The sequence below is a fragment of the Annulohypoxylon truncatum genome (genome assembly GCF_022578515.1).
Source record: "Annulohypoxylon truncatum strain CBS 140777 unplaced genomic scaffold F4807scaffold_30, whole genome shotgun sequence".
In the NCBI taxonomy this organism is placed as follows: Eukaryota; Fungi; Ascomycota; class Sordariomycetes; order Xylariales; family Hypoxylaceae; genus Annulohypoxylon; species Annulohypoxylon truncatum.
In genome coordinates this window covers 273851-301159 of record NW_025953816.1, presented here as the reverse complement: position 1 = coordinate 301159, position 27309 = coordinate 273851, and the positions used below count along the sequence as shown (strand labels likewise).

The 27309-nt window shown below is 48.5% G+C and overlaps 9 protein-coding genes across 9 annotated transcripts; 3 read left to right on the top strand and 6 right to left on the bottom strand.

Moving 5' to 3' along the window:
- Positions 1-2925: 2925 nt before the first annotated feature.
- On the bottom strand, positions 2926-4683 carry F4807DRAFT_212129 (uncharacterized protein). The gene is made up of 2 exons (XM_047993944.1): positions 4661-4683; positions 2926-4607 (listed from the first exon to the last, which is right to left on the bottom strand). The coding sequence occupies exon 2, from the start codon at positions 4224-4226 to the stop codon at positions 3108-3110; it is 1119 nt and encodes a 372-aa protein (XP_047851563.1). The 5' UTR covers positions 4227-4607; positions 4661-4683; the 3' UTR covers positions 2926-3107.
- Positions 4684-6429: 1746 nt separating this feature from the next.
- On the bottom strand, positions 6430-7645 carry F4807DRAFT_469805 (Glyoxalase/Bleomycin resistance protein/Dihydroxybiphenyl dioxygenase; the record flags this gene model as incomplete). Its single annotated transcript, XM_048002750.1, has 2 exons — positions 6430-7239; positions 7296-7645. The coding sequence occupies 2 exons, from the start codon at positions 7643-7645 to the stop codon at positions 6906-6908; spliced, it is 684 nt and encodes a 227-aa protein (XP_047851562.1). The 3' UTR covers positions 6430-6905.
- Positions 7646-8272: 627 nt separating this feature from the next.
- Positions 8273-9395, top strand: F4807DRAFT_463104 (Isochorismatase hydrolase; the record flags this gene model as incomplete). Its single annotated transcript, XM_048001925.1, has 3 exons — positions 8273-8578; positions 8700-9161; positions 9339-9395. The coding sequence occupies 3 exons, from the start codon at positions 8273-8275 to the stop codon at positions 9393-9395; spliced, it is 825 nt and encodes a 274-aa protein (XP_047851561.1).
- A 15-nt stretch (positions 9396-9410) lies between these two features.
- Positions 9411-11517, top strand: F4807DRAFT_212075 (uncharacterized protein). The gene is made up of 2 exons (XM_047993943.1): positions 9411-10104; positions 10167-11517. Exons 1-2 carry the CDS (start codon positions 9920-9922, stop codon positions 11062-11064), a joined length of 1083 nt encoding a protein of 360 aa, XP_047851560.1. The 5' UTR covers positions 9411-9919; the 3' UTR covers positions 11065-11517.
- Positions 11384-13085, bottom strand: F4807DRAFT_436761 (pyrroline-5-carboxylate reductase). The gene is made up of 2 exons (XM_047998990.1): positions 12035-13085; positions 11384-11969 (listed from the first exon to the last, which is right to left on the bottom strand). Exons 1-2 carry the CDS (start codon positions 12585-12587, stop codon positions 11665-11667), a joined length of 858 nt encoding a protein of 285 aa, XP_047851559.1. The 5' UTR covers positions 12588-13085; the 3' UTR covers positions 11384-11664.
- Positions 13086-13267: 182 nt separating this feature from the next.
- Positions 13268-16313, top strand: F4807DRAFT_469803 (ankyrin). The gene is made up of 3 exons (XM_048002749.1): positions 13268-14257; positions 14369-15650; positions 15793-16313. The coding sequence occupies exons 1-3, from the start codon at positions 13472-13474 to the stop codon at positions 16140-16142; spliced, it is 2418 nt and encodes an 805-aa protein (XP_047851558.1). The 5' UTR covers positions 13268-13471; the 3' UTR covers positions 16143-16313.
- Positions 16314-16759: 446 nt separating this feature from the next.
- F4807DRAFT_211921 (uncharacterized protein) lies at positions 16760-19820 on the bottom strand. The gene has a single exon (XM_047993942.1). It carries the CDS (start codon positions 19566-19568, stop codon positions 16776-16778), a length of 2793 nt encoding a protein of 930 aa, XP_047851557.1. The 5' UTR covers positions 19569-19820; the 3' UTR covers positions 16760-16775.
- A 781-nt stretch (positions 19821-20601) lies between these two features.
- F4807DRAFT_436749 (uncharacterized protein) lies at positions 20602-22508 on the bottom strand. Its single transcript, XM_047998989.1, has 2 exons — positions 21598-22508; positions 20602-21451 (listed from the first exon to the last, which is right to left on the bottom strand). Exons 1-2 carry the CDS (start codon positions 22074-22076, stop codon positions 20992-20994), a joined length of 939 nt encoding a protein of 312 aa, XP_047851556.1. The 5' UTR covers positions 22077-22508; the 3' UTR covers positions 20602-20991.
- Positions 22509-22515: 7 nt separating this feature from the next.
- On the bottom strand, positions 22516-27292 carry F4807DRAFT_469797 (uncharacterized protein; the record flags this gene model as incomplete). Its single annotated transcript, XM_048002748.1, has 7 exons — positions 22516-23975; positions 24039-25606; positions 25675-25846; positions 25897-26295; positions 26354-26582; positions 26647-26920; positions 26974-27292. The coding sequence occupies 7 exons, from the start codon at positions 27290-27292 to the stop codon at positions 22923-22925; spliced, it is 4014 nt and encodes a 1337-aa protein (XP_047851555.1). The 3' UTR covers positions 22516-22922.
- Positions 27293-27309: the final 17 nt, after the last annotated feature.

The window sequence follows — 27309 nt, the reverse complement described above, 5'->3', positions numbered from 1 at the left end:
CCACATGGCGGCACAGCCCGCTTGCAGATCGGTGGCATGTACGATAACCAATACTTACCAAGGTAGGTAGTCGGGAAGACGTCAGTGCTAAGAACTGGGCTTGCTGCGATGCACATCGAGCGCCACAATACCAAAAGCGAGAATGTTACCAGACACGTGGCATGCAAGAGAACTGGAATTAGATGATAATGAGCGACGCCGTTGATAGTTCGCAGAATATTTTCACGTTTCCTAGCCTGCGATGCAGATAGGAAGGCAACAGCCGAATATTGTTACCTGGCGGAGATATAGGATCCTTTTGGAGAGCCCTACACAAGCAGCGGGAAGGTGGAGTACCTTGAGGACGAGGGTCTTCGTGGATAACTTCCCACTACTTTCCCTATACCATGTAAACCGTTTCAAATCCGTTTGCGTAGGTGTAGGGCAGACGGAGCACCAGAAGCAGTCTACCCAATCCTAGACAATTGAACGATTCAGAGGAAGAACCGCGTCGACCGCGTCGCGTCGCTCGACACTACCTTCGTACGCGTCACTCGAGCATCAAGCATATTTTCTACTCCAAACTTCCGTGACATCTTCGGGACACACCAACAACATCTCAACTAAGTAGGTAGGCGAGTGTCCCACGGACTTCATTGCCGTCAACGTAATCGAGACCACCATGAAGAAGTTCCAAGGAACAAGTCGGCCAGGGGGTTGAAGCAGTCAGCTGGACATCATTATCGCGTATTATGGAGATGCATTTAGGACATCCGGTTAGCGTTATTATAATATAAGATAAGCTAGAAGATCCCAGCAACAGCCCTAACGCAGTAGATCAACATCAATAGCCCATGTGACTATTATATTGAACATTCTAGCTAAAAGTTATACCAGATAATCTCAGGAATGGCACGGAGCTAATGTACTGCATTGCCATCACCTTGACACAGCCTTGTATACTATTACGGATGAAATGATTGGCCTTTTATATTATTCTTCTGTATTGAAACACATGGGGACTAACCAGTATTAGGTAATAAGACCCGGATCTTCGTCAAGGCCTGTTAGCTATTAACACCTTGAGCGCGGAAAGCGCCCTAAAACTGCCTTGGATGTTATACCTCTGCAATATAGCCACCCAGCTAGACTCGGACCGACCTAACACCATGCGGCCCGAAATATAGCGTCATACGAAGACCTATAGGAGCCCAGCCGGATGTACCGGGAAGTGTATTTGTGCCGTAAACAGGCTTACTGGGAGGGGCGAGTACAATCGGGTATAATATCGGCTAGGGGGCTTGGTTCTTGTCCACTCTGCGCCAACATCAAATTCTCCCTAGCTGAAGTAGATGGTCAATTGGTAGGTAAGCTCAGTTCCATTGTGACTTGCATGATGGTTGCCAGAGGCTACTTGCAAGCCGATCTCACCCGAGAGTTACCCGAGCATTAGCATATATTTACTTAGTGAAACGATGTAGTAATGAAGCGGTGATCGAAAATTACATAATCAGCATTCACTGCAATTATCAAAAGAAATAATCCAACAAGAAGCCTGTTGAGAAAATGTGACATAGTTTAAACTAAGATATCTCTATTATTAAGAGGAGCTTTTCAAACTGACGACTATAAACTTCAATATAACACTAGGTGTATGTGATAGAATTAATTAAGGGGGATGAGATAAATGATGAAAATAATAAACACTTAAACACGATTTTAATGGCTACTAGGTTGGTAAATGTATTTGATACTTCATAATAAGGCTTCGTCTTGTTATAGAAGCTTATTCTCACCTTTACATAATATTATAGCGACTCACTACAACCTTGAACCAACAACATCGGAGATGGTGTGTACAATCTGAATAAGCCCTCACTTGCTTCACCAATACTTGGTGTCCAACAGTAACCTGATACCTAAGATTGATCGAGGGATTTCTTTTCCATTACTTCATAATGTTGTAAGGGATGCGGATTGGATTGTAAGTAAACGGCATGGGGTGTATTGTCGTTACATGTTGGTATGAGTAGTATATAAGAATGCTACACTCCATTAGAATATACGGGATAATATAACAGTTACACAAGAGTAATCCGGCAAGGGATCTTGGCTACTCTACTCCTCAGGTCTCCTTGTGGTTGCGGCACTAAGTATGTCTAACATGCAGCTCGGATAGCATCTGGTAATATCTGAGATCTGATGAAACGGTACAATTCATGCAGGAACTGATTATTACACCGAGATGATCCGATCAAGGGCAAAACATGCTAAGTATGCAGCCCTAATGGTATGTGGTGGCTAGGTTGTGAACCCCTTTTCAATTCTGTACCTAAAGTTGAATTTCAGATTAGAAACCGAATAGGTATCTACCTGGTATGTAGTAGACTCACGCCCATAATGCGTGTTACTGTTTTCTAGGTATACTACCTAGGTTCGGAGCCGTTTACCAACAAATTTGTCCTCGATATCATATGGGTGTGAAAAAGCTTAGGAGGGCCATTCAAGGGCAGTTCGTAAAAAGGAGTCTCTTGTCAGGGGAAAGGACGCCGTTATTGTTTATTTTATGCATTCTTTTCTTAGGAATAATTGATACGAATGATAACTTTTATTTCTGATGTGTATCTAACTTTGTTTGGCTGCTGAAGGAAAAGGGGTTTAAACTTCCTGATTACACAAGCTGAATATGTCATGAGAACTCCTATACTCCTTGAAAACAGGAGCTTTCATATTACGGACTCATGTTTAAAGAACCAGGGAGTTATGATGAATACGACTATATGAAGAATACCCCGAAAAGAGATGAATGGATCAATTGTGATATCGGATAAGCCAACCAAGGGTTTACCTATGCTAGGTAGGTAGCTTGAAAAGCTGAACGGAAGATAACTTCTCGTCTTCACGTGGCTACCTACCTAGGTACTCTCAGGTAGGTAGTTATAGGACAATGAATGTACAAAGAAGGACTGAATGGCACTACGATTGTTGTACACGAAGTTTATTTTAAATGAATAATACAATATAAGTTCTTAATTCGTCATGACACGTTATATTTCCTAACTACCCTCTGCTGCGCATGATCACAAGCGACTATCTCATCATGTCCAACAAGCTCTACACGAGCCCACTTAAGTGTGGCCAACGAGACCAGCCTGGGGAGCGTTATCAGGGTTGATGTTGACACCGTCGAAGCCAAGAGCGGTGTTCCACGCATTAGCCGTCGACGCGTCCTTAGCACCGGATCCAAGGCTAGTCTGAGCAGATCGGCAAGCAGTCACCGCGTCCGCAGCGGCGTTACACACATTTACGAGCTGGTCGCAGATGCGGTTGAAGATGATGTTGGGGTTCAAGGCCTCCTGCTGGCCCTTGTTGACGACGGGGTCCTGGGCCTGGAAGGTGAACTCGCCTGCCTTGCGGCCGTTGAGCGACTCCTCGAACTTGACGGTGGGCGTGCAGGTTCCGAAGTCGAGACCGAGAGAAGAGGCCTGGAAACCGGGGAAGGTACCGGTTACGGGATCGCTGACGGCACCGGCGCCGGCTTGGGTCGTCGAGTTGCTGTTTGTAGCACTGCCGGAGTTGTTGTTGGTAGTAGAAGCAGCAGAGGAAGTAGCAGCGGCGGCAGCGGTAGTGGGACTGGCAGCGGCGGCGCTTGTCGCCTTGCTACCGCCACACTTAGTCGCAACGGCGGAAGTAGTGGCTGCGGCGGCGGCGGTGGTTGCGGAACTGCTGGCACCGGCGTTGGCGGTAGCGCCAGCAATGGTGAAGTTCGAGAATCCCTGGGCCTTCATAACATCGCCTACACTTAGGCCAGTGGCGTCGAAGGGGGTCTGCAAGGATGTCGCCGAGTTGGCGTTCTCGGTATCGGAGCCGGTAACGGCGGGATCGACTAGAGGAACAATGCCACGGAGCTCCGTGGTAGCGGGAAGAGTGGCGTCGCCGCAGATGTTAGGGACGCTGACAACGAAGGGGTTAAAGTTCTGCTCGGCGGCGACGAGTTTCTGCGCCGCGACAATGACCGAGGGGTCGGTACCGAGACTCGACACGATCTTGTCGGCCAACGTGAGCTTGTCGCACGGGTTAGCGGCGGCGAGCAACACGCCGGGAACAGAGCCTGCGAGAGTTGCGGCTTCACCGGGGCTACCGAAGTTGCTTAGAGCCTGGACGCCGGCAACAGGGACTTGCTCCTGGCCGAAACGAGCCTCGGCAACCGCGAGAAGAGCGGAGATGAGAGTAGCCTTGGTGTACATGGTGACGAAGAAGAACAAACTTGGTTCAAGCAACGAGTTCAAGTTCTTTGAAAGAAGGTATGTAAAGAGGACGGATCCTAACTAGGTAATTGGATGAATAGAATTGAGTAAAGACCGGCCTGGCGGTTCGTAATGAATGTAATTAGGCAGAGAAAAGAAGGTCGAGAACAAAAAGTTCGCAGAACTGAAACGAATCGACTGTCAAAGAATGAACTGAAGCTTGATGGAGAAGGAAGTAGTAGAGTTCACGGTACGAAGCTGGAGCATAGCCATTATATAGATGGCACACATGAACGACCCCAAAGTCGGCGATGGCACGATTAACTAGGGTACTTAGTCCGGGCAGGCTTTGGCGAGCCCCTTCTGCAGATCGTCCTTCATCTTAGCATTGAGATCAGATGGTGAGCTAGCATGGTGGCAGGGATATGAATCACTCATGGCACCAACAGCAACCCTACTCCGGCAGGCATTCGTCCTCGTTCGTCCCATGTTGGAGTATTGTACCGATGTGTAGCTAGGATCTGAAGCCCGAAGAGATGTCTTGCAGCACGAGTAAGTAGCCAGGTATACCTGGCGCTCTAGGCTCGAAACTTCCAAGTGCTTCAACAGCCCTAAAGACTCGCGACTCCAGCTGGTTGCATATGGTCGATAAAGCTCCATGAGCGGTTAGCGGAACAGCTGGCGGAATCAGATATGGCCCCAGGGAGGCTCTTGAAGCACTGGGCTCTTGGTCGTCCCTGTTAATAAGGGGCATCTTACACTAACAGGGATTAGTAAAGATCTAGTCGCGACACGAGGGTCTTTCGGTTACATAGTATTGGTAGTATCCCGCTGGTACGATCCATGCGCGGCTCTGAAGATCTTTCAGGTAAGGCGCGGTTGAGGCTTAAAGATCAGCAACAGCTGGGTTCGGTGTATTTATGTCGCTTACCCAATAGTACGGTTCATCTCATAGATGATAGGACCGTGTCCTCACTGCGATTTTGAGCCTCATACTATATCTTATGAACGGTACCTAAACTCCTAGAAAATCTACTAATATGTCGAGAGTTACTAGTTGTCGTTCAAACAACTTCTCTTGTTGAGTTGAAGCGCTGGCATGATCTTAAACCTCGGAGAAGGGTATCGCTAAGAATCGGGCTTAGGTAAACCAAGAGCGCCCATTTTGTAGCTAGAAAATGCGAATTATAGGTACTACTACTAGGCCGCCTATCCCTTCTGGAAATTGAGCTGATTTTGGCGACGGCTTGGCGTTCTGGTGGCCCACCATCTTCCTGAAACGGCCTTCTCCGACAGCTTCTAGACCCCTGAGTTTTAATGAACATCCCTGCTAGAGAGAGCGATCAAACAGCTTCACCAGGGCTTTTGAGACAACTTCGAGACTGTCGTAGTTTGATCCGACTTCAAATCTTCCACATTATTCTATGGTATCTACTATAGGTAGGTTGTCATTTGGATACGACTATTATTGGCGCGATACTAGGTACTAACTGGCAGAATAGATCGCAAATATTGACCGTTATACGAATCGGCGGTTAGAACTAGATTTCTTAGGAAGGCCCCTAATTTTCCAAGTAGTAGCCTCGGTCGTTTGTGCACTCAATAACTGCGCTTCCGTATTCGCATATTCAAATACCTAGGTAGAGCTTTAAAACCATCGAATAACTCCAATTTTAAGTGATGAAGCGGAAGCGACCTGTAGAATATGTACCTATCTAGGCGCGTATCCGAAGACGTGTCAAGGCAATGCTCTAGGAGCTAAAAATTAAGGCTTGTCTCTTCGCAAGGAGCTGCTGGGTACTTCAAAGCGATATGGGTTATCGACTGAATCACAGATTGATTGCTCGGACGTGCGAAGGAAATATTGATCCTCGTCACGATCTTCACAAGGTCGACCTCAGCTTAGTTGTCGATCTTCGTAGTGGCAGCAAGTCGACTCGATTTTCCCCAAGATCGCGTCAATGCTGGTATGAGTCCTTGACGAACATCATGCGTTGATCATCGAATATCAAATGACTTGTCGGCATCCGTTTCGTCTGATCTCATCAGCCTCCATCATAATACAGGATCTTTGAACATACGAACATGCAGATCATAACATTCGATACTATGTCATTCTTGATATTGACGTCTTTGGGACGTGTCACGATCTCATAGCGAAGGATGTCAACGATGCGTACCGTCATCAACTTGCCGATCCGCTCGTTGTCATCGGATCCGAGTCGGTCGCCGCTTCATGCAGTTCTTCTATTACCGCCTCCTGGGATCGGCTCTTTCGTTGCGATCATGCATCTTCGTATCTCACTTCAAGTGTGACCCTCGCGCGTCGCTGGGGTGTGTATTGGATAGACCCGATTGGCATCTATAGAGTGAACCATTCCAAATACCGCATTTTCTCATTAGTAACAATGTTCATCATTATACGTCCCACTAGAACGGGACTGTCCGAGACGATGACTCCTTTCCGAGAAATACTACCCGATAATATCGTCACTTTTCATGATTTCGGACCGGGTCGAACCATATTGTTCATTTTAAAAAATTTCCGAGAGCCGCTTTTCTTTTGATCCTACAGTGACTGGCCTGACACACCGCCAAGGATGAATTCAGGTGACTATAATACATATCCCTCATTGCGGAGACTGAGATGCTAGTCCTACTTTAGTCGTACATCGTCTCCTACACCGCCACTGAACCGGCTTGGAACTTTTGCATCGCAGGCGTGGCGTTAGATAGGCCCTCGATAGGTTCATAACTGTCTTTCACGACGGGTGGAGGCAGATGGAGAAGAGGAACATCATCTATACTTCGAGGACCGATATTAGGACGTTTCTTGATATCAACCTCTGGCTCACCGCTCTTCAAACGCCTGACTAGGTCTTCGGGGTCGAAGTCAACTCCGAAGGGGTTCTCGGCCAGTTCAGGGCCCATCATGTACTCGGTGGCTTCCTCAACCGTATCGAAATTGTCTACTTGCGTCTCTATCACGTTTCCGTCGGGATCTTGATAATACCTACTAAGACGTTAGTCAAGCTGTCTATTATTATGGGGTTTCAGGGGAAGTCCAACATGGAAGTCGTCGGTCCGTGGTTTACGGACCATACGGGTAAGATGCCACGCGCTTTCCGCTGGAGATAGGCTGTTGCGAAGTCGTTCAACGAGTCGAAAGTGAAGGCAATGTGATCTAAACCCGCGCTGCTGCGCACCTTGTCACCACATCCCGGTATCGCGCATATTGCGATACGATGGTGTTCCTCGTCGTAAGTTAAAAAGGCCATGACTGCCGTCTCGGCCACAACATGAGCGCCTAGTAAGCTCTTATAAAACTCGACCATAGACTTGTACCTCGGGGTTCTAAGTACGATGTGCGCCATTCGCGATGGCGACAGCACTTTGCCAGTAATATTTGCCTCAACCATCGTGGACTTTGAAGAAGTCGTAGGTTAATGTTGAATTCAATCTTCTGATAGGCTCAAGTTGTGAGGGCTCTAGTGTTGTTGACTATTATTTAACAATATTAAAATTCATCAATATAGCACTTGAAGAGGATACCGAAGCTCTTTATATGTCCAAGATCCAAACAGACGGTTATGCGTCAACTAGTAAGTACAGATGCAATATTGCTTTTAAACAATGTCGTCATGGCTGCGACAGCTGAATACACGAAGTATGCAGGGAGGCATATGGTTGGGCAATTAGCAAGCTAACTGCTAACTAACTCCATCGTGACAGCTATCTATGGGAAGGAGTGGTGGCACAGCTACCACATGCGGCGTAGAAGCTGAGCTCCTCTCTCCACCTTATCGGTGTCCTGCAGCTACCCGATTGTAAGCAGGTTGTAGTTGGTCGGGTCGGTATCACTGCCCCGAATCGCGAGGCCGGCGACCGTGATGAACATACTCCAACTCTTAGTGGCTCTTATTTCTCTACCCCTCGCATATTATGGCGATTTTTACGATCGTCCGCCCTCCTTACCTCACTTTGGTTTATTAGCTTGGCAAGTGATCCATCTGTGTTGCCAATTATTCGACACTCGTCCACTCATAATGCAACCGACTCTGACATTTGGGCCTAAGGGCGACGAATGGACATACAACCGTGACACCAAGACGTACGATCTCACCCGCGGGGTTTCCTCGCCCGGCTTCACTATTCGTACAACGCAGGGACCTCCGAATGCATCAATCGCATTGGCGCCAGCCTTGAGCGCTCTAGTCGTAGTTGATATGCAGAATTTCTTTCTGCATCCGAGGTGTAATGACCACCCTACCGGCTTAGCTGCAGCAGATCACACCCTCGAGGTCATCAAGAAATGTCGAGAGGTTGACGTCAAGGTACAGCAGAAGGCGTCGGTAGCCGAACATGTGTTTTCACATGACAGTCGTACAATTCTCATTCATAATCACATAAAGGCGCTGATAAATCATGGATTTGGAGAGAGAAAAGCAGCACTGACACTAGCATCGAGTCTAGATCATCTGGCTCAATTGGGGGCTGAACGATGGCGACCTGAGCGCCATGCCCGCAGCCACTGAGCGCAGCTTCGCTAGCAGCCTCATTACTCCACCCAAAGACGATAAATATGCCAGGAACGGGTTCGGTTCCGACATGGGCGACGGGAGAGGCCGTCTGCTGATGGAGGGTTCTTGGAATGCGAAGCTCTACGATCCCCTGCAGGATGCCAGCCGCGCGGACTTGGACGTGTTTTGCAGTAAGAATCGCATCTCGGGCTTCTGGCACGGGGAGACGCCGCTCGCGAAGGAGCTCGCCGCTGGCGGGTATCGCACGCTCTTGTTCGCCGGCGTTAATACGGATCAATGCGTGTTGGGAACTTTGGCCGATGCGTATTATCGCGGATGGGACTGCATCATGGTCGAAGACTGCTGTGCTACGACGACTCCGGGAGGGCAGGACGTCACGGTTTACAATACATCGGTAAGTCACCCATTGCCAATATCTATGTACTTACTACCTACTTGAGGATATCTACATGGCTTGGAGGGGAATATGGCTACGGATTGACGATACTGTCTATTGCCTATTCCCACTTACATAATCGGCTTTCATTTTCCCATCTTGATGTTTTATATATCTTACTCATAATAACTACAGAATGGATATGGATTTGTCGTCGACAGTAAGAGCATCGTCGAGGGTACACTTGCGTAAGAGTACACAGATAAGATCATCCAATCTGCCTGCGCCAAGCAGGTTGGCAATGTGGAGAGTGCGAGACTAGTTCCGGGTGATCGGTCACCTTGATTACAATTCAATACCCGATTTCATGAGCCTTTAGCCATAGGGCTGATTAATCTATCTACCAAATCTTGTGTTTCGAGCGTGAGTGGTATTCGTGGAACTGGGCTAATTATTCGACGTCACCAACCAAGTCACCCTATATACCCTCCACGAGCTCAATTTCGTGATGCGGGGTGTCTGCTATCTAGAAGCATCCGTCCGGGTGAAACCTTCGATTCGTTGCTCATTTAAACACGCCTAGAATTGGCATTTTTTAAACTACCGAGTAGGATACGCGGCAGAGAGGGGAGAACCACCGCATTGTAACACAACGCGAAGTAACCGGGTCGTCACATACGACGTTGGGGTATACATACAATAATGGAGGGCATCGACAGGCCCCATTTTCGGGTTCTATCACACTAGGTGTCGCCCCTTTCTTGCGGATCGCAATCATGCTTTTGCAATTCGCATGGCTTTGGGCAGCATTGCTGTCGGACGTCGCGAACGCGAGAGGCCATCACATCTCGCGCCGGAGTGAATGCGCGCCGTTTGACAGCGGGACAATTATCGTCGACTCGTACCAGCTCTACCCCGAGAACGCCGACTTCGATCTGAATCAATGTCTCTTGTACTTCGGGTGCGTCGTTGTCTCACATTTGACGTGTGATGTGGCTTGCAGCTAAAGAAGTACATAATAAGCGCGCTTTTCAACGCATCGGTAATCGTGTACGACCCGTACAAGGCCGAGACGGTCTTGACGATAGAATTCCCAGGCGTAACACGCACTAGGTCATTCCACGTCGGGGGTGTCGCATGGGATCCGTACACGAACTTGATATCGATCCTTGCCGACTCCGCTGTTCCACATGAAACCCCTGACCACAAGATTTCAGGTGACGACTACATCGTGCGATACGATCCCGTCAGGAAAGAGCTCGTATGGGCCCTTAACATCACCGAGGTGAGCCAGGGGTTATATGGCGGTCAGCAAGACGTCGAGCATGATTCCCGCGGCCACGTTTACGTGCTAGGAAGTTATCCGGGCACGATATTACGGGTCGAGCCGGATGGTAGTAGCATCGAACCATGGTATTTGCCTGAGACTATTGACCATACCTACGCTGGGCTCACCGGTCTCGCGGCGATCGGAGATATTCTCCTGGTCAGCGACGCGAAGAATGAAACCGGCAGCGGCGAAATTTACCGTTTCGACCTGACAGCAGACAAAGGCACGCCTGTGCTCGTTCCCAGGACCCCGTCTAATAGTTCGATCGAGTCGCTCGACGCTATATACCTACCGCCGAAATACGAAGGGAAAGTGCTACTCGTTTCGGAGCATTACAGGGGTGTCTCGGTGCTGAGATCAGCGGACGGCAAGTGGGAAGCCGCCGAATATCTGGGCCTTATACCGAACGATCCTTCCCTGGACCCCGAATCCTTCAACACTGCAACCGTCGAAGTATCCGGAACCGTTTTCGCGGTGATCGAATGGTTCAGCGATCCGATCGTTCCCGGCACCTCGGCCGGAAATAGGACGGAATTCCCACTTGTAGATATTACACCGGATATTGAAAAGCTCTTGGCAACCCCTCAGTAGGTAGAATAAGACGAAAGATAGGTTCGTCACGAATGAATTCGAAATCGATGTTTCTTAGTGCTTCAATTAGTTTGCGATTGTAGGGGCTGGTTCGATCAATGCGACGGCGATAAGAAGCGGCGTTTGATGGGCGGTTAGATGCGGCCCAGCTTCAGTAGGGCGGTTTGCTTGATAACCAACAACTCCTTACAAACAGCGAAATCGGTAATTGAAACGAAATATCCAATCTAGGGTCTCATTAAATTACCCTTGTTTTCCTAGAGACATTGCTGCGATGATAATAATTTTTTGACGATAACCTATAGGTATGGATCCACATTGATGTAAATAATCTGGGTTAAACCATTCTGATGTAAATAATCTGGGTTAAACCATTCGTGACTCCGTCCTATCTTACAATCAAAACGTCGTCAAGTTCACTCCATCGTTATCACTAGATCTTTCTAAGGTAACGAACATGCAAGTAATGGATGACTGAGCTTTTTTATTTATCTCGATCGCCGAAAAATACTTTTGAACTCGGTTAAAACATGATTCTAATACTCCTGGGGTACGATATTTGATCGTGAGCCATCCCGTTACTTAGACCTAGACATCGAACTACGACTTAGCAAGTGTCTCTCCTAATTCCTTGCCACGGTCAGCCGCAGCCTTCACGGCCTTATCCACGGCTTCCTTAAGTCCAGAAGCCTCGAAGCTTTTCAGCGCGGCTTCCGTAGTTCCCTTGGGGCTGGTCACATTCTTTCGCAGCTGCGCCGGCTCGTCGGATGATTCGACGAGCATCTTACCCGCTCCGTAGCAGGTCTGCTTTGCCAGGCGAGTAGCTTGCTCTCGCGTAAGTCCTAGACTTATTCCGCTTTCAATCAAGTGCTCTACCACGGCGAAGAAGTACGCCGGCCCGGATCCTAGAATAAGACGATATCTAAGCAGGTTTCAATTGACCTTAACGAACGGGGGGGATGCGTCTTACCCGATAGCCCGGTAACGACGTCAATCAGTTCTTCTCGGTCTACCCACTCGGCCACTTTACTCACGCTGGCTAGGAGCGATGCGGCGAGGTCCTTCTCTTCTTGGGACACGTCGTCGCTCGCGAAGAGGCCTGATGCGCCTTCGCCGAGCAGGGCGGGGGTGTTCGGCATAACGCGGATTATGTGGGGGGAGCGCCCATCCGCTAGCTTGAACCACTCCTTCAGGCTCTCCAGCGTGATGCCCGCGGCGATTGAGACAATTAAGGGCAAAGACGCGCGCCCGGCCCAGGCGCCAGCGAGTTCCTGGCACACGCCTTTCGTCACCTGCGGCTTCACGGCGAGGATGAGGAGGTCGGCGTCTTGCGAGGCCTCGACGTTGGATGCGGAGGTGCGCACCCCGGTGGCCGCTATCTTTTCCCGGTTCACGTCCCACGGCTCGGAGACGTAGATATTCTGCTTGTTAATGCCCTTGGTAACGAGGCCGCCAATGATGGCACCGGCCATGTTGCCGCCGCCGATGAAGCATAGCTTGCTCTTTTGCAGTTGTGAAGACATTTTGGCACGTGTTAGGTTTTTGTATTGTGTAAGTTTTAGTGACAGGCCGATGGGTATGCTATTTTATAAGCCTATTCGAGTTTGCGCTATTAGCCCTGTAGCTTCACTTAGTAGGATGTCCATAGTGGTACATGCAATCGGGAACTATGGCGGTGGCGCAGTAGGCTGTGGCTCAGGGATTTGGTCCATCCATATATCAGCAAATGGTCCAAACTTTTGACCAGCATCTTCGTCGGGAACACTCATATATGTCAACTTCACAAGGAAAAACTGCCAGAACGGATGTTTTGATATCGGATTAATGAATAACAACGAACATTGTTTGCACTTGATGGGAAAAGAACCATCAGTGAATTGTTTGCAGGTGGTCATAGAATTTATCAACTTAAAGTGTTTAAAATTTATCATGGACTCGTAAAACTAACCTGCCTACCTACCTTATATCGACCTCGTTTTACTAGTTTTGTTAGTTGTTTGCTTACAGACGAGAGCTTTGGCCATACCTCTGTAAAATAGGCAAGGTAATATAGGCCTAGCAAGTCTAGTATTTACTAGACTCTTACCTGGTGTTTGCTCTTTCTCAACCATTATCCCGCTTCCTTCCTTGACTCGTTCCCGCCAGAATTTTTGTTGAAATCGTTGCTCTCTACTATTTAAAGCTAGCTTACCTAGACCATAACGATTAATAGTATTTGCCAAAAGCAAGAACATTTCAAAGTGCATTCTTCAACTTTCAACCCACAGGAAAATCACCTACACACTCCTAAATTCAGCCGATCTGGCAAACATCGTTATCAAACTACCTTAATCCATTCGATTGCAGCTTCAGGATTTTCCTCTATTAACACCCGTATTTCTGACGTTGTGTCAGAAATATTTCCAAGATGACGCCCCTTCAAAGCTTGCCAAACGAGCTTCTCGTCAAGATAGCAGGATTCCTAGACGATGTAGCCGACTTGAATTCTCTTTCTGCAGCAAGTCGAAAACTCCACTATATCTCCAATCCAAGACTATACGCGTTGGCCGCAAAGGAATTCCCTCATCTCCTCACTTGGGCGTGTGAAGTTGGTTCACTGGGCGTGGTAAAGAAGCTGCTCGTAGCTGGATCAAGTCCGAATCTACCTGCATTCATGCCTTCTTCACAAGACCTCAACGACTTCCAAGATACATCGGACCACCCACTGAACGTGCTTAACAATGTGTACGGCCACAACTTGTGGAAGAGACAAAGCAACCCAGACCAGATCCTCGCGCGTGACAGGGTTGCGGTTTACGACCCAGAGTGTCATCCAACAGTACAACAATACATTTCCGGTACCGAGTCATACTGGTTTCCCCTTCACGCTGCTGTCAAATCTGGTTCGGATGAGATAGTCAAGTTGCTCGTCAATTCTGGTTCATATCTAGACCTCCCTTCGCGTGAGTTGTGTTCCTGCCGTACCAACGGCTTGGGGTTCGGACAATCTGGTTACTGGACCCCACTACATGCGGCATTGTGCTCTGACGATGAAGCAATGACGAACTTACTTCTCACTCTTGGAGCATCGCCACATATTGAACTGCTCACCGTACAGTCAAATGCATTGCACTGGGCAGCTCGTGCTGGTCACATTTCCACTATGCGCCTCCTTTTAGAAGACTATCACACTCCAGTCGATGTCCGAGACACTGTAAGTAATATTCAGACCCATATATTATGTTTAAATGTATTCCAAGAACTGTTGAAGAGTTCTTGGAATACCAGTTTTGGTAAATTATCATTACTAAGCTCTCTAACCTAGGACGGCGCAACTCCTCTTATGTGGGCACTGGGGACTAAGTCGAGCGTGCAGACAATGGATTTTCTCGTCCAGCATGGCGCCAATCTCGAGGCGAGGCTTACAAACACCAACCAACGTTTTGGAGAGTTAACTCCTATCACCCAGGCTGCTGCTCATGCATGGTTTAGCGAAGTTGCATATCTGGTCGATGCTGGAGCTAACATCGGCCCTACTCCACCAGAACGTTTCTCTACTTTAGAATACTGTCTTTTTGGGTTAGGAATGGCCATAAACAGAGAAGAGAGGGTATGGCATGAATATTTCCTTTCCCATGGAAAATTACACCAGGATCACTTGTTTAGACATCAGGAATTCAAGTACAATATAGGGCTGTTAGCAACTCGTCCTACCCCTGGAGCTTTCCCTTATGGCAAAATTCCCACAAACCTATCAACACTTATCAAGAGATTAGTACAGCTAGGTGCCGGCGCCCAGGATTCCGCACTCATACGAGCATGCGCGGGTCATTCTCTGGAGCTGGTGCAGTATCTACTTGCCAACGGTTACCAAGTCAACCAGGAAATTGTCGGAGGCTTATTTCCGCTGCTCGCTGCGGTTTCCGGTAAGAACCTGGAAAAGGCCGAATCTCCTCAGGATACTATCGATTACCTCCTCAAGCATGGCGCGAATCCTAATCAGACAAATAGTTTTGAAGAGTTTGCCTTGACGCAAGTTTGTTTTTATCCCGAACGCAGTCCGAAACAACTCGAGGTAGTCAAACTTTTACTTGCCTATGGCGCTGACCCAAATATTCGCACTCCTGTGCCATTCCATATATATACGGATATCGTATATATATCGCCCTTTCAAGCAGCCTTCTGCAGGTGGAAAGAAGATATCTGTCGTTACCTCATGGAACAAGGGGCTCAAATCTCGCATGAAAGATGCGATCTTCGTAATATGCTAAGATGGCACAAAGGACGATCTATATTTACGGGAAAGTTGCAGAGTCATCGCGACCACCATAAATGCTGGTTTGACGATACGAAATCCGTTAAGGGATTACCACTAGACAGGCAACCCCATAATCCAAGGGAGTACTTAGCTGAAGGTCATGCAGACTGCCCTTGTTGTACTCCTTTGTCCTACCTACTAGAGATTGACCACGATGGGTGGCTTTTCAGGGATCCTGAATCGCTTTGGCTAGCTGCAAGTACCTGGTGGTTTCCAATGGTCAAAATCTTTCTGGATTGTGGAGCTGCCGACGCCTCATGGGAGCCGGACTACGACAAAGGCCGTACAGGTAAGTAACATCCCTCCGTTAATTTCTCTTATCGTTGTCTTTCCAAGATTGCCTCCCATTATTAGGTACCACATCCATGGCCGCCTGCGCGGTTCCCATATTTGTATAAGGAGTATAAGTTGCTAACTGTTAATTTCCTTAGTCTTGATACAATACCTCATTTGGAGATCTCATCATTATCTTCCCATAAACTATTTACAGCGTCTCGTAGATATTGGCGTTGATGTTAACGCGAACTTTCGTGAGAGAGGATCGGCGTTGACGTGTCTTTTAGAGATGATCGAAACCTACGCTGAGGAAGATCGTCAATCTCGGTTCTTCGACTTTCTCCAAGTCTTACTCGACAATGGAAGTGTAACGTCCGCAACAGATATTGCACTGTTCAACTCATACGCAATGTACGCTGAAACGAAGGATTTGGAAATAGTGAGAGAGTTATATAAGCGGTTTTATGTGGAAGGATCAAGGATAATCTCGCGCGAAACTAGCTAGCGATTATTTTCTAAAGAATCACTGGTGAACCCAACACGGGAATTCCTCAGGCTTCTCGGCTACCTATGTATACCAACGTTAGCCATATATCTTGCTATTTGGCTAAACTAAGGATAATAAGAAGTAATGACAGAGGCTTAGAGCTTAGTTAGGAGAGAGCCAACTATGAATGCGAATTACTTACCTAGACATTAAATTGGGATGAGCCAAAAGGGAAAAGTCATAATAGTTCCCCTTAGTCCTTTTTACGTTCCCGTACCTAGGAAGATACTAGGTAGTTCTACTCCAGTATGCGGAGAAAATTTCGTAGTCGTATTATTTCGACCTGGATAGGCTAGATATTGATATAACGTAATTGTAGGAGTGAGAGTTCCGCTACCAGCGAAAATGCGTGGATCTATTAGTTTGGATAGATCACACTATTGTAGCAGCATTATCTCTAACTGGTAGTTGTCTACAGCCAGAGACTAGGAGGCAAAATACACCTAAGCACCCGCAAAAGCTCGGTTCAAAGCACTGCTGGTACAAATTATACGAGGCAAGGCAAATTAGATAGGTTGCTAGCGCCGCAAAATTATAATAATATTCAATTAACGTGTTGACACATTACGCTATTAGATTAGGTACCTACATTTATAAGGCATACGCAATCTGGGCCAAGTTCTCAATCCCAGCCAATCCGTAAAGCGCGGCATCGTTCGTCGCGAGCCACGCCGCCTCGTCGACCGGGGACAGGACCAGGCTTCCGTTGATCGCTTCGGTGGCCCACGGTTCATCCGGCGAAAGGCCGTCCGTGTTCAGGAACTCGTTCCACGCGCGCGCCGCCAGCGTCGAGTTGCCGAGCTTCTTGGCCGCGTACGCCGTCAGCCGCGAGTGCCCCTGCTTCAAGTTCAGGTTGCCGAAGCTGACGCCGTACCGCGCCGTCTGCTCCGCCGCGCTGGCCCCGTAGTAGTAGCAGTAGTCCAGCCAGACGCTCTCGAAGGACTTGGGAAAGTCGTCGCCGAGGTAGTCCGCGATCTGCGAGATGATCTCCGGGAGCCCGAAGCTCGCCGGGAGGTGGGTGACGGCCACGACGCCGAGGTTCTGGGGGTCGTTTAGTGGAGGCGCGATGTCGCCCGTGTAGATGTTGTAGAGGCCGAGCCCTGTCACGAAGCCGTTCTTCAGGGCGGCGATGCCGTGCATGCTCGCGTTGAGCTTCGATCGGGCTTCTTCCCATCGTGAGCCGCGCCTCTCCAACTCGATAAACCAGGTCGAAGCGAGTCCCGACCAGTCGAGGCCGAGATCCAGGTCTATAGCAGTCGGCTCGATAACATAAGTGATATTAGGGTCGCGGACCTTACGGCGCGGATCTACGATGAGGAAGGTTTTATCGGCATCCATGAGTTCGTGGAGGAGTTCACCGACTCGCTCATCTCCGCCAGATAGATAGTAAAATACCTGGCGGTAGATAGGAGTCGAGACACGGATCTGTTTAGAACTATCACTCCAATGATCGACACCATGTCGTGTGCCGAAGCCCTTGTATGGTCCAATGTGGTAAACGTCTACCTCGCCTGTGTGCCTTGCGTGGGCTTCTGCGAAGCGGTACACATCTGCTCTGCCGGTTCTCAGGAAGTAGTTCCAGAAGAAAAGATTCGGCGAGAGTTCCGAATTATCCCAGGCGTACCCTCCGACATCATAGCGCCAGGTGTGTCTATCGGTATCGTAGGTATGCATGATGTCACCGTGGTCCCAGAAGCCGTACCACCGCCGTTGAGAGATTTGATCTTGGTAGTATTTTATCAAGAAGTCGAAATGCGATTCAATTGTCTGTGCCGCAGCCGATGAGTTGTCGGGGATTGTCGCCCAGTAAGACCCGATGGCTTTTGTGTCTTGTATGTATTGTGGTTCCGCGGCGAGCTGTGGTGGTTCGTTTGCGTAGTCGATCAGAGAAGCTAAGGTGTCCGCGGGAGGCGTATTATCGAACGGAAACAGAAATAATTCGTTCGTTCGCGCGATTCCATACGGCGTGTCCCAGCCTTCCTCGTAGTCCTCGTAGGTGATCTCGAGGGCGTCTGACTGTTCCGCATACGTGTCCTCCCCTAATTTATCATGGAAGGGTCGAAGATCCATCGGTCCAGCGGAGGGACTGTATAGCCAGAGTGTTATCTGACCCACGTCCGAAGCAGCATTCGAGATATCAATACCAGTTGGATATCGCTTCCAGAAATCGCGAAGGGCAACGGCGAGACCACCCTGTGTAGCACCTCCGAGGTAAGCTAGGCCGCCAGACTGAGTGCCTCCGGGAACCTTGACCCAACCCTGACCCGACTTCGTCCGCTTTTTCAACGTGAACCCATCGGGTGACAATTGTGTCAGGCTGTAGTCACTCCACGGAGGAATCCACTTTAACCTGGAAGAGACTGTAGTATCCCAAGTCGAAACATCTGGTGTCTCTGTACCATTGTACTGAGCAGTCCGGACTTCTTCCCCAGGGTCTCTCCGAAGTCCTGTGATGCCCTGCACAGCTTCACGGAGGAGACCCCCGTCTGGGCCGGCCAACCTGATGTGACGGTTGTATAATTCTTCGCCACTTAGTGGAACATCGAAACGAATTCCGATACCTGAGATGAAGTCCTGGTCGACCTTGTTATCGAATATGAGGGTGTGGACGACTCGGATGATGTCCGAGTTTGCGTATAGGTAAAAGCGGAGAATGAATGGTAGCAAGTCATCATGTGCGCCTGAGGTAACTTTATGTGTACCGCGGACTGTCACCAGCGCTCTTATGGAGCTGTCGTCGTACTCAATAGTGGAATTATCGACATTACTTTCGAATTGGAATTTGTTAATGGACGTTGAGTTTCCATCATCATCATCATCCTCGACACCGGATTGAGATCGTAGTATCAATCGCCCATTTTGGCCGACAACCTTACCGCTTGATGTCTTGATTTCACCCACGAGAATACTTCCAGACCTGGGGAATGTCGCGGAGATTTTTCCCGTGTCGACGGTAGCTTGAGAATCAGACTCGCTGACAGTCAACCCGGAAGAAGATGAGTTTGATGACCTCTTTGCATTGCTTCCACCAGTGGTTGATGCCGTGACTTTGTACTCGTCATACACCGTCTCGGAGGCACCTACAGCGTGCGCGGACCATTTTATCGAACCGTCTGGCCAGGATGCCAGAACCCACGACTGGAGCGGTACCTGGTCGTTACTATCCCCCTCATGAGCGGCGAAGGTAGTCGAGTTGGCTTGGTATTTTCCCCGAGGCCAAGGGAGCCCAAAAGTCGTTCCGGAGTTGATCTTCGGCGTATCACCGATCCAGCTTACAGCAACAGTATCGCTTGCTGAGCTGCTGCTGTTAGGATAGTTCTGGGCCGATGCAGCATTGGACAAGCCTAAAAGGGCGAGCAGTCTTAGCCCTTGTCGCACCGACATCCTCGCGAGGTTCGGAGGTAAAGATCGCGATGGGGGTCTTCTGCGCCTCTTTGAAGCCTTGGATCCATCGAGACCAGTTTTTGAAGTCGGCCGAGTTCATATTTATTTATATAATGGGCGTCTGTGGAGAAGCCATTCTCCAATTCTTGACGTGTGGACTGTTGGAGCTCTTGGATAAACTGCAAGCTGCAAGCTTGGAGCTATGTAACTTGGCTTGCGTAGTATATTGCTACCTCGGCGAATATTGCACCGGGCGACTTGCCTAGTAAAGAGAGAATAGCAGCTCCTCCGTGCCTGACTAGACTTATTAGGTCCTCCTTTGCGCCATGAGAACGGCGAGGCAAGGCAAGACAGAATAACGCAAGCATACCGATCCCATCACGAAAGATTCCACGAATGATATGAACACCCTAAACGTCGGCCCACGCCGCTTAACAGCTTGAATTATGAACTGCTGTGGAGATTGCGGAGATGTCTTGGCTGCCTACTCGGGTACCTAGCAGCTCTAGGTAAGGCCGGTCTGTTGCAATTGTGAGACCAAAGAGCGTGATAAATATTGGAGATGCCGTATCCTTGGTTTCTTTCCAGGGTTAACAATCCATGTAAATTCATATTGCTTCAATTCTGTTATGCCAAAGCGAAACTGATAGAATGCTGTAGGAACTGATCTCGACGTCAGTGGAAAGGTCATTTCTAAATCAAGTAATACCGCAACTTTAGATCTATTGCTTGGCAGACGACCTACCTAGGTGCAGGAGGAGAGTTCCTTTTCACCCTAAACCTGTCTCAATACCTATCGAAATACACAAGAGGGACCTGTCAGCGCCTAGGCTAGTCATGGCATTGGAATTCATCAGGTAGTCCATTGGCGAGTTGCGTTTGTTGATTACTGGAATTGGTGAAGTAGAGTTGAGAATTTCATGCGGGCGCCGTCATAGGTTGATTTATACCGCTTACCTATAGTACATAGGTACTTGCCTAGGATGTATCATAATGTTGTGCAACACAAACCGCTACATTAATGGTAACGAACTTCAGAAACTACTAGTAGTATTGGCGAATATGGTACGAGTAATAGACAAGCCTCTTGTTTGAATGGATTGCTTTAGAATCTACCTTATCAACAAAGCTTTCTCATTGTGAGACCTCCAAAACATTCGGCTCCCCCGCAAAAATTCGCAATCTTCTAAATATACCTAGGCAGGTACCTACGGGTAGGTAAGCACCTAGAAACAACTTTAATCATAAGGGTATCACGCTGTCTTCATAATATCATCCCTCCTCCCCTACTAAAGTCCCTCAAACACCCCATAGTCGCTTCAAATATCTCGCCAAAAACAGAAGGGTATCGCCGTACTTTCGCTAGAAACAAACCATCCGGATAGTTCAACGGATAAAATGGCCCTCATCCATCTCGACGAATTCATGGGGATGAGCTAGAATCTCTCCCTAACTTCCTAGACTTCTTGCTTACGACATCCACCACCTCGGGCTCCACGGTCTCGGATTCATCGGGTCGAATAGATGGGCCGCCCTCTTCCGGGTCATCCCTATATGGAGTTGTCACAGGCTCCTCGTCATTAGTAGCACCGAAAAGGTTCGTATAACCGCGTGCGCTTCGATTCCGGAACCATGCCGGAGTCTTCCATTCCGGCGCCTTAACCTTCGGCATCGACGGTAGCTTTAGCTTGACGTTCTTAAAGTTTGGCCGGGGGAGCGTGGTCTCCTCGACCCATGGTAAGCTAGGCGGTGCGTCGGGACGGAGTCTGCGCCCGCAGTCCGGACAGTCGGGTTCGACGACCTGCCACGCGAGGTACTGCGTCAGCCCCGGGATCGCGAGGCCGCGGGAGAATTCGCGTACCGCTAGGAAGAGATGGATAAAGCTAAATAGAAAACATCCACGTTTAGCAAATGATCTTTCTGATTTTGAATCGCGTTTTAATCTCGTGTTTCCTCCTCTTTCATCCGCTTAATTTCTTTTTTCCTTCTCGGTTGGTAATCCGCGGGAAAAAGACCATTGGCAACCTACAAATTTATCAGCAGTGGGATTGTACCATACGCAGCCAGCATAGCTGACTCGGCGCTATTGGTGCTGCCACTGCTCGAATCAATCCATGTAAATACCAAAACCACCATCAGCGCCGCGGCAAGTATCGTGTCGACGGCGAATACAAGGATAGGGTGGCTTCGGTTCGGAGCCGGCGCCGGCGCCTCGGGTCGCTCCTGAGGTTGCTGCGCAAATTCCTGTTCGAGTCCCGGCTCCTGCTCCAGCTGTGGTTCCCGCACCTGCCCCTCTTCGTTAACATTACCCCGCTCTAGTTCCGCCGACTGCTGCTTCCTTGCGGACCGCGAAAGTAGGAAGATACTCGTGCTTGCTGAGACAGCAAGCGGCACCAACCCTACGGCAGGAGCGGGACTGTTCGATACGACGCCATGCGCAAGCAATAATGGAAACGCGGGAAGAAAAGTCGCGGCGGTGGTAATTCGCAGCGATCGAGTGTCGGCCATGGATGCGATATTGGGGTTCTCGCAGAGATATCATTCAATCATTCGTTGGCAGAGCGGAAGAAAGGAAAGAAGGAGGCGGGAAGAGGGGAAGTGGACGAGCGACCTGACGAGGATTTGAAGAGTTGAGGTTCGTTTTAGGCAGCCCCTTGCCATGTTATCGCCGTTAGGGGGCAGGGGTTGTGGCTCACTAGCCAATTACGTTGTTCTGTTAAATCATGGCCCTGCTAAGATTGGTGATCTTCTGCGTAAGAAAGGACCGGATAGGCGCTAAACGACATATGAAACTACTGTCAGGTGGTGAAGATTACGCCTAGCCTCACTTTGTAGGCCATGCGCAAGGCAAGCTGCCAACCCGACTAGTCAAACAGCACGTGAAGGTGTGTTAATGTAATATAATCCGAGAATTTTACAATAATTATTGTCGATATTTAGTTGGAAAAAAGACTAACTCCCCAACCGCTCCACGGCAAACGAGATGCTTTTATTAATATCGGTAACCAATTACAACCTTGGCCCCCCCCGGATGGTACGCTATATGGCGAACAACCCAATAGAAATCGAACTCATTTCTAAGATACCTAGGTAGCACGTACTGGTATGACATCTAGCTTTGCCCTCCTAAAAGAAGAAGAGTGACGAAGCATAGCTCGATACATATGTTATTGCCAAGTCACGGTAGGTAAGGTACCTATCAACGAAAGACCTTATATGATCCCCTGGGTATCAATCTTTCCGCCACATGCGATGGTATCCTACAACTTCATCAAAATCCTCCCTTTTCTATCCTTTACCGCTTCACTCCTAACCCCTCAGTATCCCCCCTCAATCCATATCAATACTTGAAACCTAGAACCCTAGTAACTTCTGTAGCATTTCTGCATCAAACCGTAAAATAATAAGTTCTCCTAACTGACATCCAAATGCCGCAGTGGAGCCAAGTATAGAGTAAGCCATCACATCTGGCATAATACAAAAGAACTTGTTTCCGTTCCAAGTTACCCAGCCGTTATTGATATCAAACCCGTGAGTAAAGCAATGATTCCGATCGTACTTAGTTGACAATTGGCTAGACGCTGTCTCTCCCATTTGTGAACTATCGATGGAGAGGTGACCGGCATTTGTATGAATGAAGTGGCCGTCCTGGCTACAGGATACTTCAGAAACTAGCGAGTCGAAATTGAAGATTTGTAAGCATATATCTGTCTCGGTTGGCCAGCGCCGTGTTGTAAGAGTGATGGATGCCGGTGCCACAACCTTGCCATAGGGTGAGAACGCCACCGAAGAAGCATACCTGTCACTATGGCCTTCGAGCGTTAGTTGTAATGCTCCTGTCTCAGCCGACCAGAGCCACACTGTACAGTCTTCTAACCTTGACGCCACAACCTTGCCATCGGGCGAGAACACCACCGAACGAACGCAATCGCTGTGGCCTTCGAGCGTTAGTTGTAATGCTCCTGTCTCGGCCGACCAAAGCCGCACTGTACAGTCTTCTGACCCCGACGCTACGACCTTGCCATCGGGAGAGAACACCACCGAACGAACGCAATCGCTGTGGTCTTCGAGCGTTAGTTGTAATGCTCCTGTCTCGGCCGACCAGAGCCGCACTGTACAGTCTTCTGATCCTGACGCTACGACCTTACCATCGAACGAGAACGCCACCGAACGAACGCAATCGCTGTGGCCCTCGAGCGCCGATATACAGCCTTCTTCTATATTGGGCTTAAGTATAATCCAGTCTGGTATCTCCTCTTTATAAAAATTCCATATTAGACGCCGGCTTGAGCAAAACACAAGGGCCGAACTATATAGCTGGAGAGGGTACTCCGCAATTACCGAATAGCTTTCGTCCAAAAATTGAGTAGCTTCTTGAACAAGATATGCCACGTCGGAGGTATCTGCCTGTGCCTAGTTAGTGACTTAAGTACCTATGAATATTATGTAACTAAAATGGTTCCGCCATACCTGTTCGAAAAGGTCCAGAAGTGTGTCCATTGGATTTGTCCATTCGTACAAACCTTTTTTGCAAAGGCTAAGAGCCTCGAGCCAACATAGATACTTCTTTCTTAAAAAAGTATCGATCAAGCCCCCATCTTGTAGAACATGCTTGTATTTAGTATTTATGTCAGACTTGGAATTGCAGAGATGATCGATCCAATAGATACAAGAATAGCGTAGTGCTATTAGAGGGTCATGTTCAGGCTGTTTAACTTCATAAATGTGAATTCCAGGAGCACCTAAACAGTAGATGTCGGGTCGTAGTGTCTGTTCCATGGCTTTCAATGATCGTACAAATATCGTATAATGGATTTCTTCTTTCCTATATGAAAAGATGTCCTCAGCTGCTTTTCCCAACAAAAAGTCCTTTGCGGATTGGTGGATGAAGAGGATAGTACGATCGCGGAGCGAAAGAAAAGAGCCACAAAGCTCGATGATTTCTACCAGATCGTCGTCGTGAAAAGTGTCGGGTATTTCGACAAAGGTCGTTAGTTCATCCAGTGTAATTGGTCTTTTCACAGTTAAAACAACAGACAAGATCTCTTTGCAAAGATCTGCGTAGTCCAAATCGTCAATTTGATTCAACATCCGCCCGTAGAGTGGAACAAGGCCAGGAGGGAACGATTTTAACCTAGAGAGGACATTCCATTGGGGAACATTCTCGAGGTTTTTACAGACTAAGGCCACCCAAAGGAAGGTGTCGTCCGCATTTGACAATAGGTGCTGCAAGACAGCATTCCGTGTGGCATCATTGTATCTTTGCCGCTTTTTCAGTTTATCGACCTTGAACGGTATGTATGCATTGACAGCCGTAGAAATCGACTCGGGATTCAACTCAAGACATAGCCTTACTTTCTGCGTAGCTAAGTCGAGATGCTTGCTGATGTCCGGCCAGTTGCGACTAGAGACAATCCACTTAACGCGAGAGCATGACTCCGACTTCTGGATGATAAGGTCAATAAGCAGATCTCGGTCTTCCGTACACTCATCGAGCGCATCGATGACTATGGAGGTGCTTTTCAGGGACGGGTCCTCAAGGATCCTGCCCAAGATCTTTGATAAGGCATCCCACGCATTTGTATCCGTGAAAAGCTGCATCCCCACCCCATCGTACCGTGACCGTACATGCGAGATAAGAGGCGGCTGGTTCTTCACGAGCAGGTAGATCAAGCTACGTAGGGCAGCATTGGCGTTGTTGATGCGTCCCTCGGTGGCCTGGAAAAAGAAATAGGTTGGTAGTGCACTCGCCCTTTGGGCCCTCCACTCGTCAGAGCTTAGCCGGTCAATGAGACCACAGAGCAACATTGTTTTGCCCTTGCCAGGATCACCCTTAATCCAGAGCAGTCGCTCTTCGGGCTCTTCATCCCATTGCCTGAATTCATCATTTTCAAGCACCCAGACATATGAATCAGCAAATAAACCCCCTTTGTCTCGCTCGATGCGAGTTTTGTCGTCGCGGGGGTCGGTTACTCTTAGGTACATCAAGCATTTATTATCCTCTTCGCTAAATGGGGTATAATTATCGTTGGGTTCACCTAATACACATAATTGAATTAACTGTTTAGTGACGGCTGAATAATATATTTACGTTAAGACTACCTACTATTCTGGGAAGCCCCCAAAGCACGCTCGATTCCCGTGGCGATGGTTTGTATTACTAATTCGCAAGCTGAGATGCGATCAAACTTGCAAATGGTGCTGTGGTTGGCATGTAAAGCCACCTGCTTCTCACGCGATCCTGGGAGATTTAGAGTTGCAGATCTCTTATCGACAATCTGTTTAGAGTCAGCGAGCTTCTGTGTATCGAACTATCTAGTCGACCTACAATGCCGAGTTTACCATACTGTTCTCCTTCGTAGAAATTGATCACGTTACATTTGTCAGGAAGGTGGCGAGCTTGCTCGAATCGTTTTATCGCCTCAGGTGAGTTATGTTTCAACGCCGTTAGGAGGTCGTTCTTAATATTTCCTAATGATATGCGGACTATGTTCGCGACAATGTCTCCTATTTCGACACCATTTCCTCCTTGATGTGGTGTGGCAAAGAAGATCAGAAGGGAGGTCGCTTCGAAAATTGAGCTGTATGAATCATCTAACTTGGCCTGAACGAGTGCCTGGCTATTGTTAATTATAGAAACCCTAAAGATCAAAGTAGCACGGACTTGCTTGACAACCAAGCCACCGAGGCTATGGCAGATAAACACAAGGGGCCTCTGCGGAGCATTCTATAAATTCCATGTTAAGACAAGATGTTCGTTTTAATGGAAGAGCGGAGTAGCTAACCTTTCGCCTTATTTCGAGCCATTGTAATAGGATCTGTGCGTGTTCGTCAAGATTGATGCCTGCTGCATTTATAACGGGGCTGGCATTATATGCGAAGAGCATTATACGAGGGGCTTGTTTAAGTTCTGCTGGGAGGAAGTCTTTGAGCCATAGCTTATCACCCTTCGTCCACGTTTCTTGAGCGTGGTTTTTTTTGCCCATGAAGTTAAGACCGTGGACTGTTACGATGCTAGTAAAATGGTTTATCAGCTTGCGGAAGAGAATCAGGTGAGGCAGCAGGTAAAAGGACATACTCGACTTCCGCAGGCTTACGGGGCTGGCCATCATGATCACTGTCAAAGATAGAATGAAGTCTGGACTCTTCAATATTTGCTGCTACGTCACCTATTTCCTTTGGAGATATCTCCGTTGTGATATTGGTGGTAGCATTTCGTGAAGGTTCACATAGTGCCGTACCGGATGAGACAGGAGGTTCCGTCGCTAGGAGCGGAGCGGAAGCATCGGGCACGCTTTGTACGGTATCCGTAGTAGGCGAGGTAACCATCTCGGGAGGGGGATCAACATTTGCTACATCGTACTAATCAGAAAAGGTTGCTAGCCGCTGTTGCATACCCACCTACCTTGTGAGGATGTGACAGATGTGGCGGCCGGGTTATGTTGGGAGCCTCCTTGTGTCTTCGAACCCTTTGCCTTGGGTTTCAACTTTCCCAACTTGCCTCTTAAACTTCCCAACTTGCGTCTTAGCTTTTCTTGAAACTTCGCGGCAGTCATGATGATCGTAGGTGCTTTAGCAAGGGGCCAGTTCGCCCATAGCCTCGCGAGTGATGATGTGGTAGAGTCAAGATTAGGCTTTATCGACATCTGTTGCGGGGTTGAGGAAATTAGGTAGAAATCAGCAGCTCGGCCAGCCGCCAATAGGAGAGATTGTGGCGTTGTCATTGGGGGCGAAATAGGAT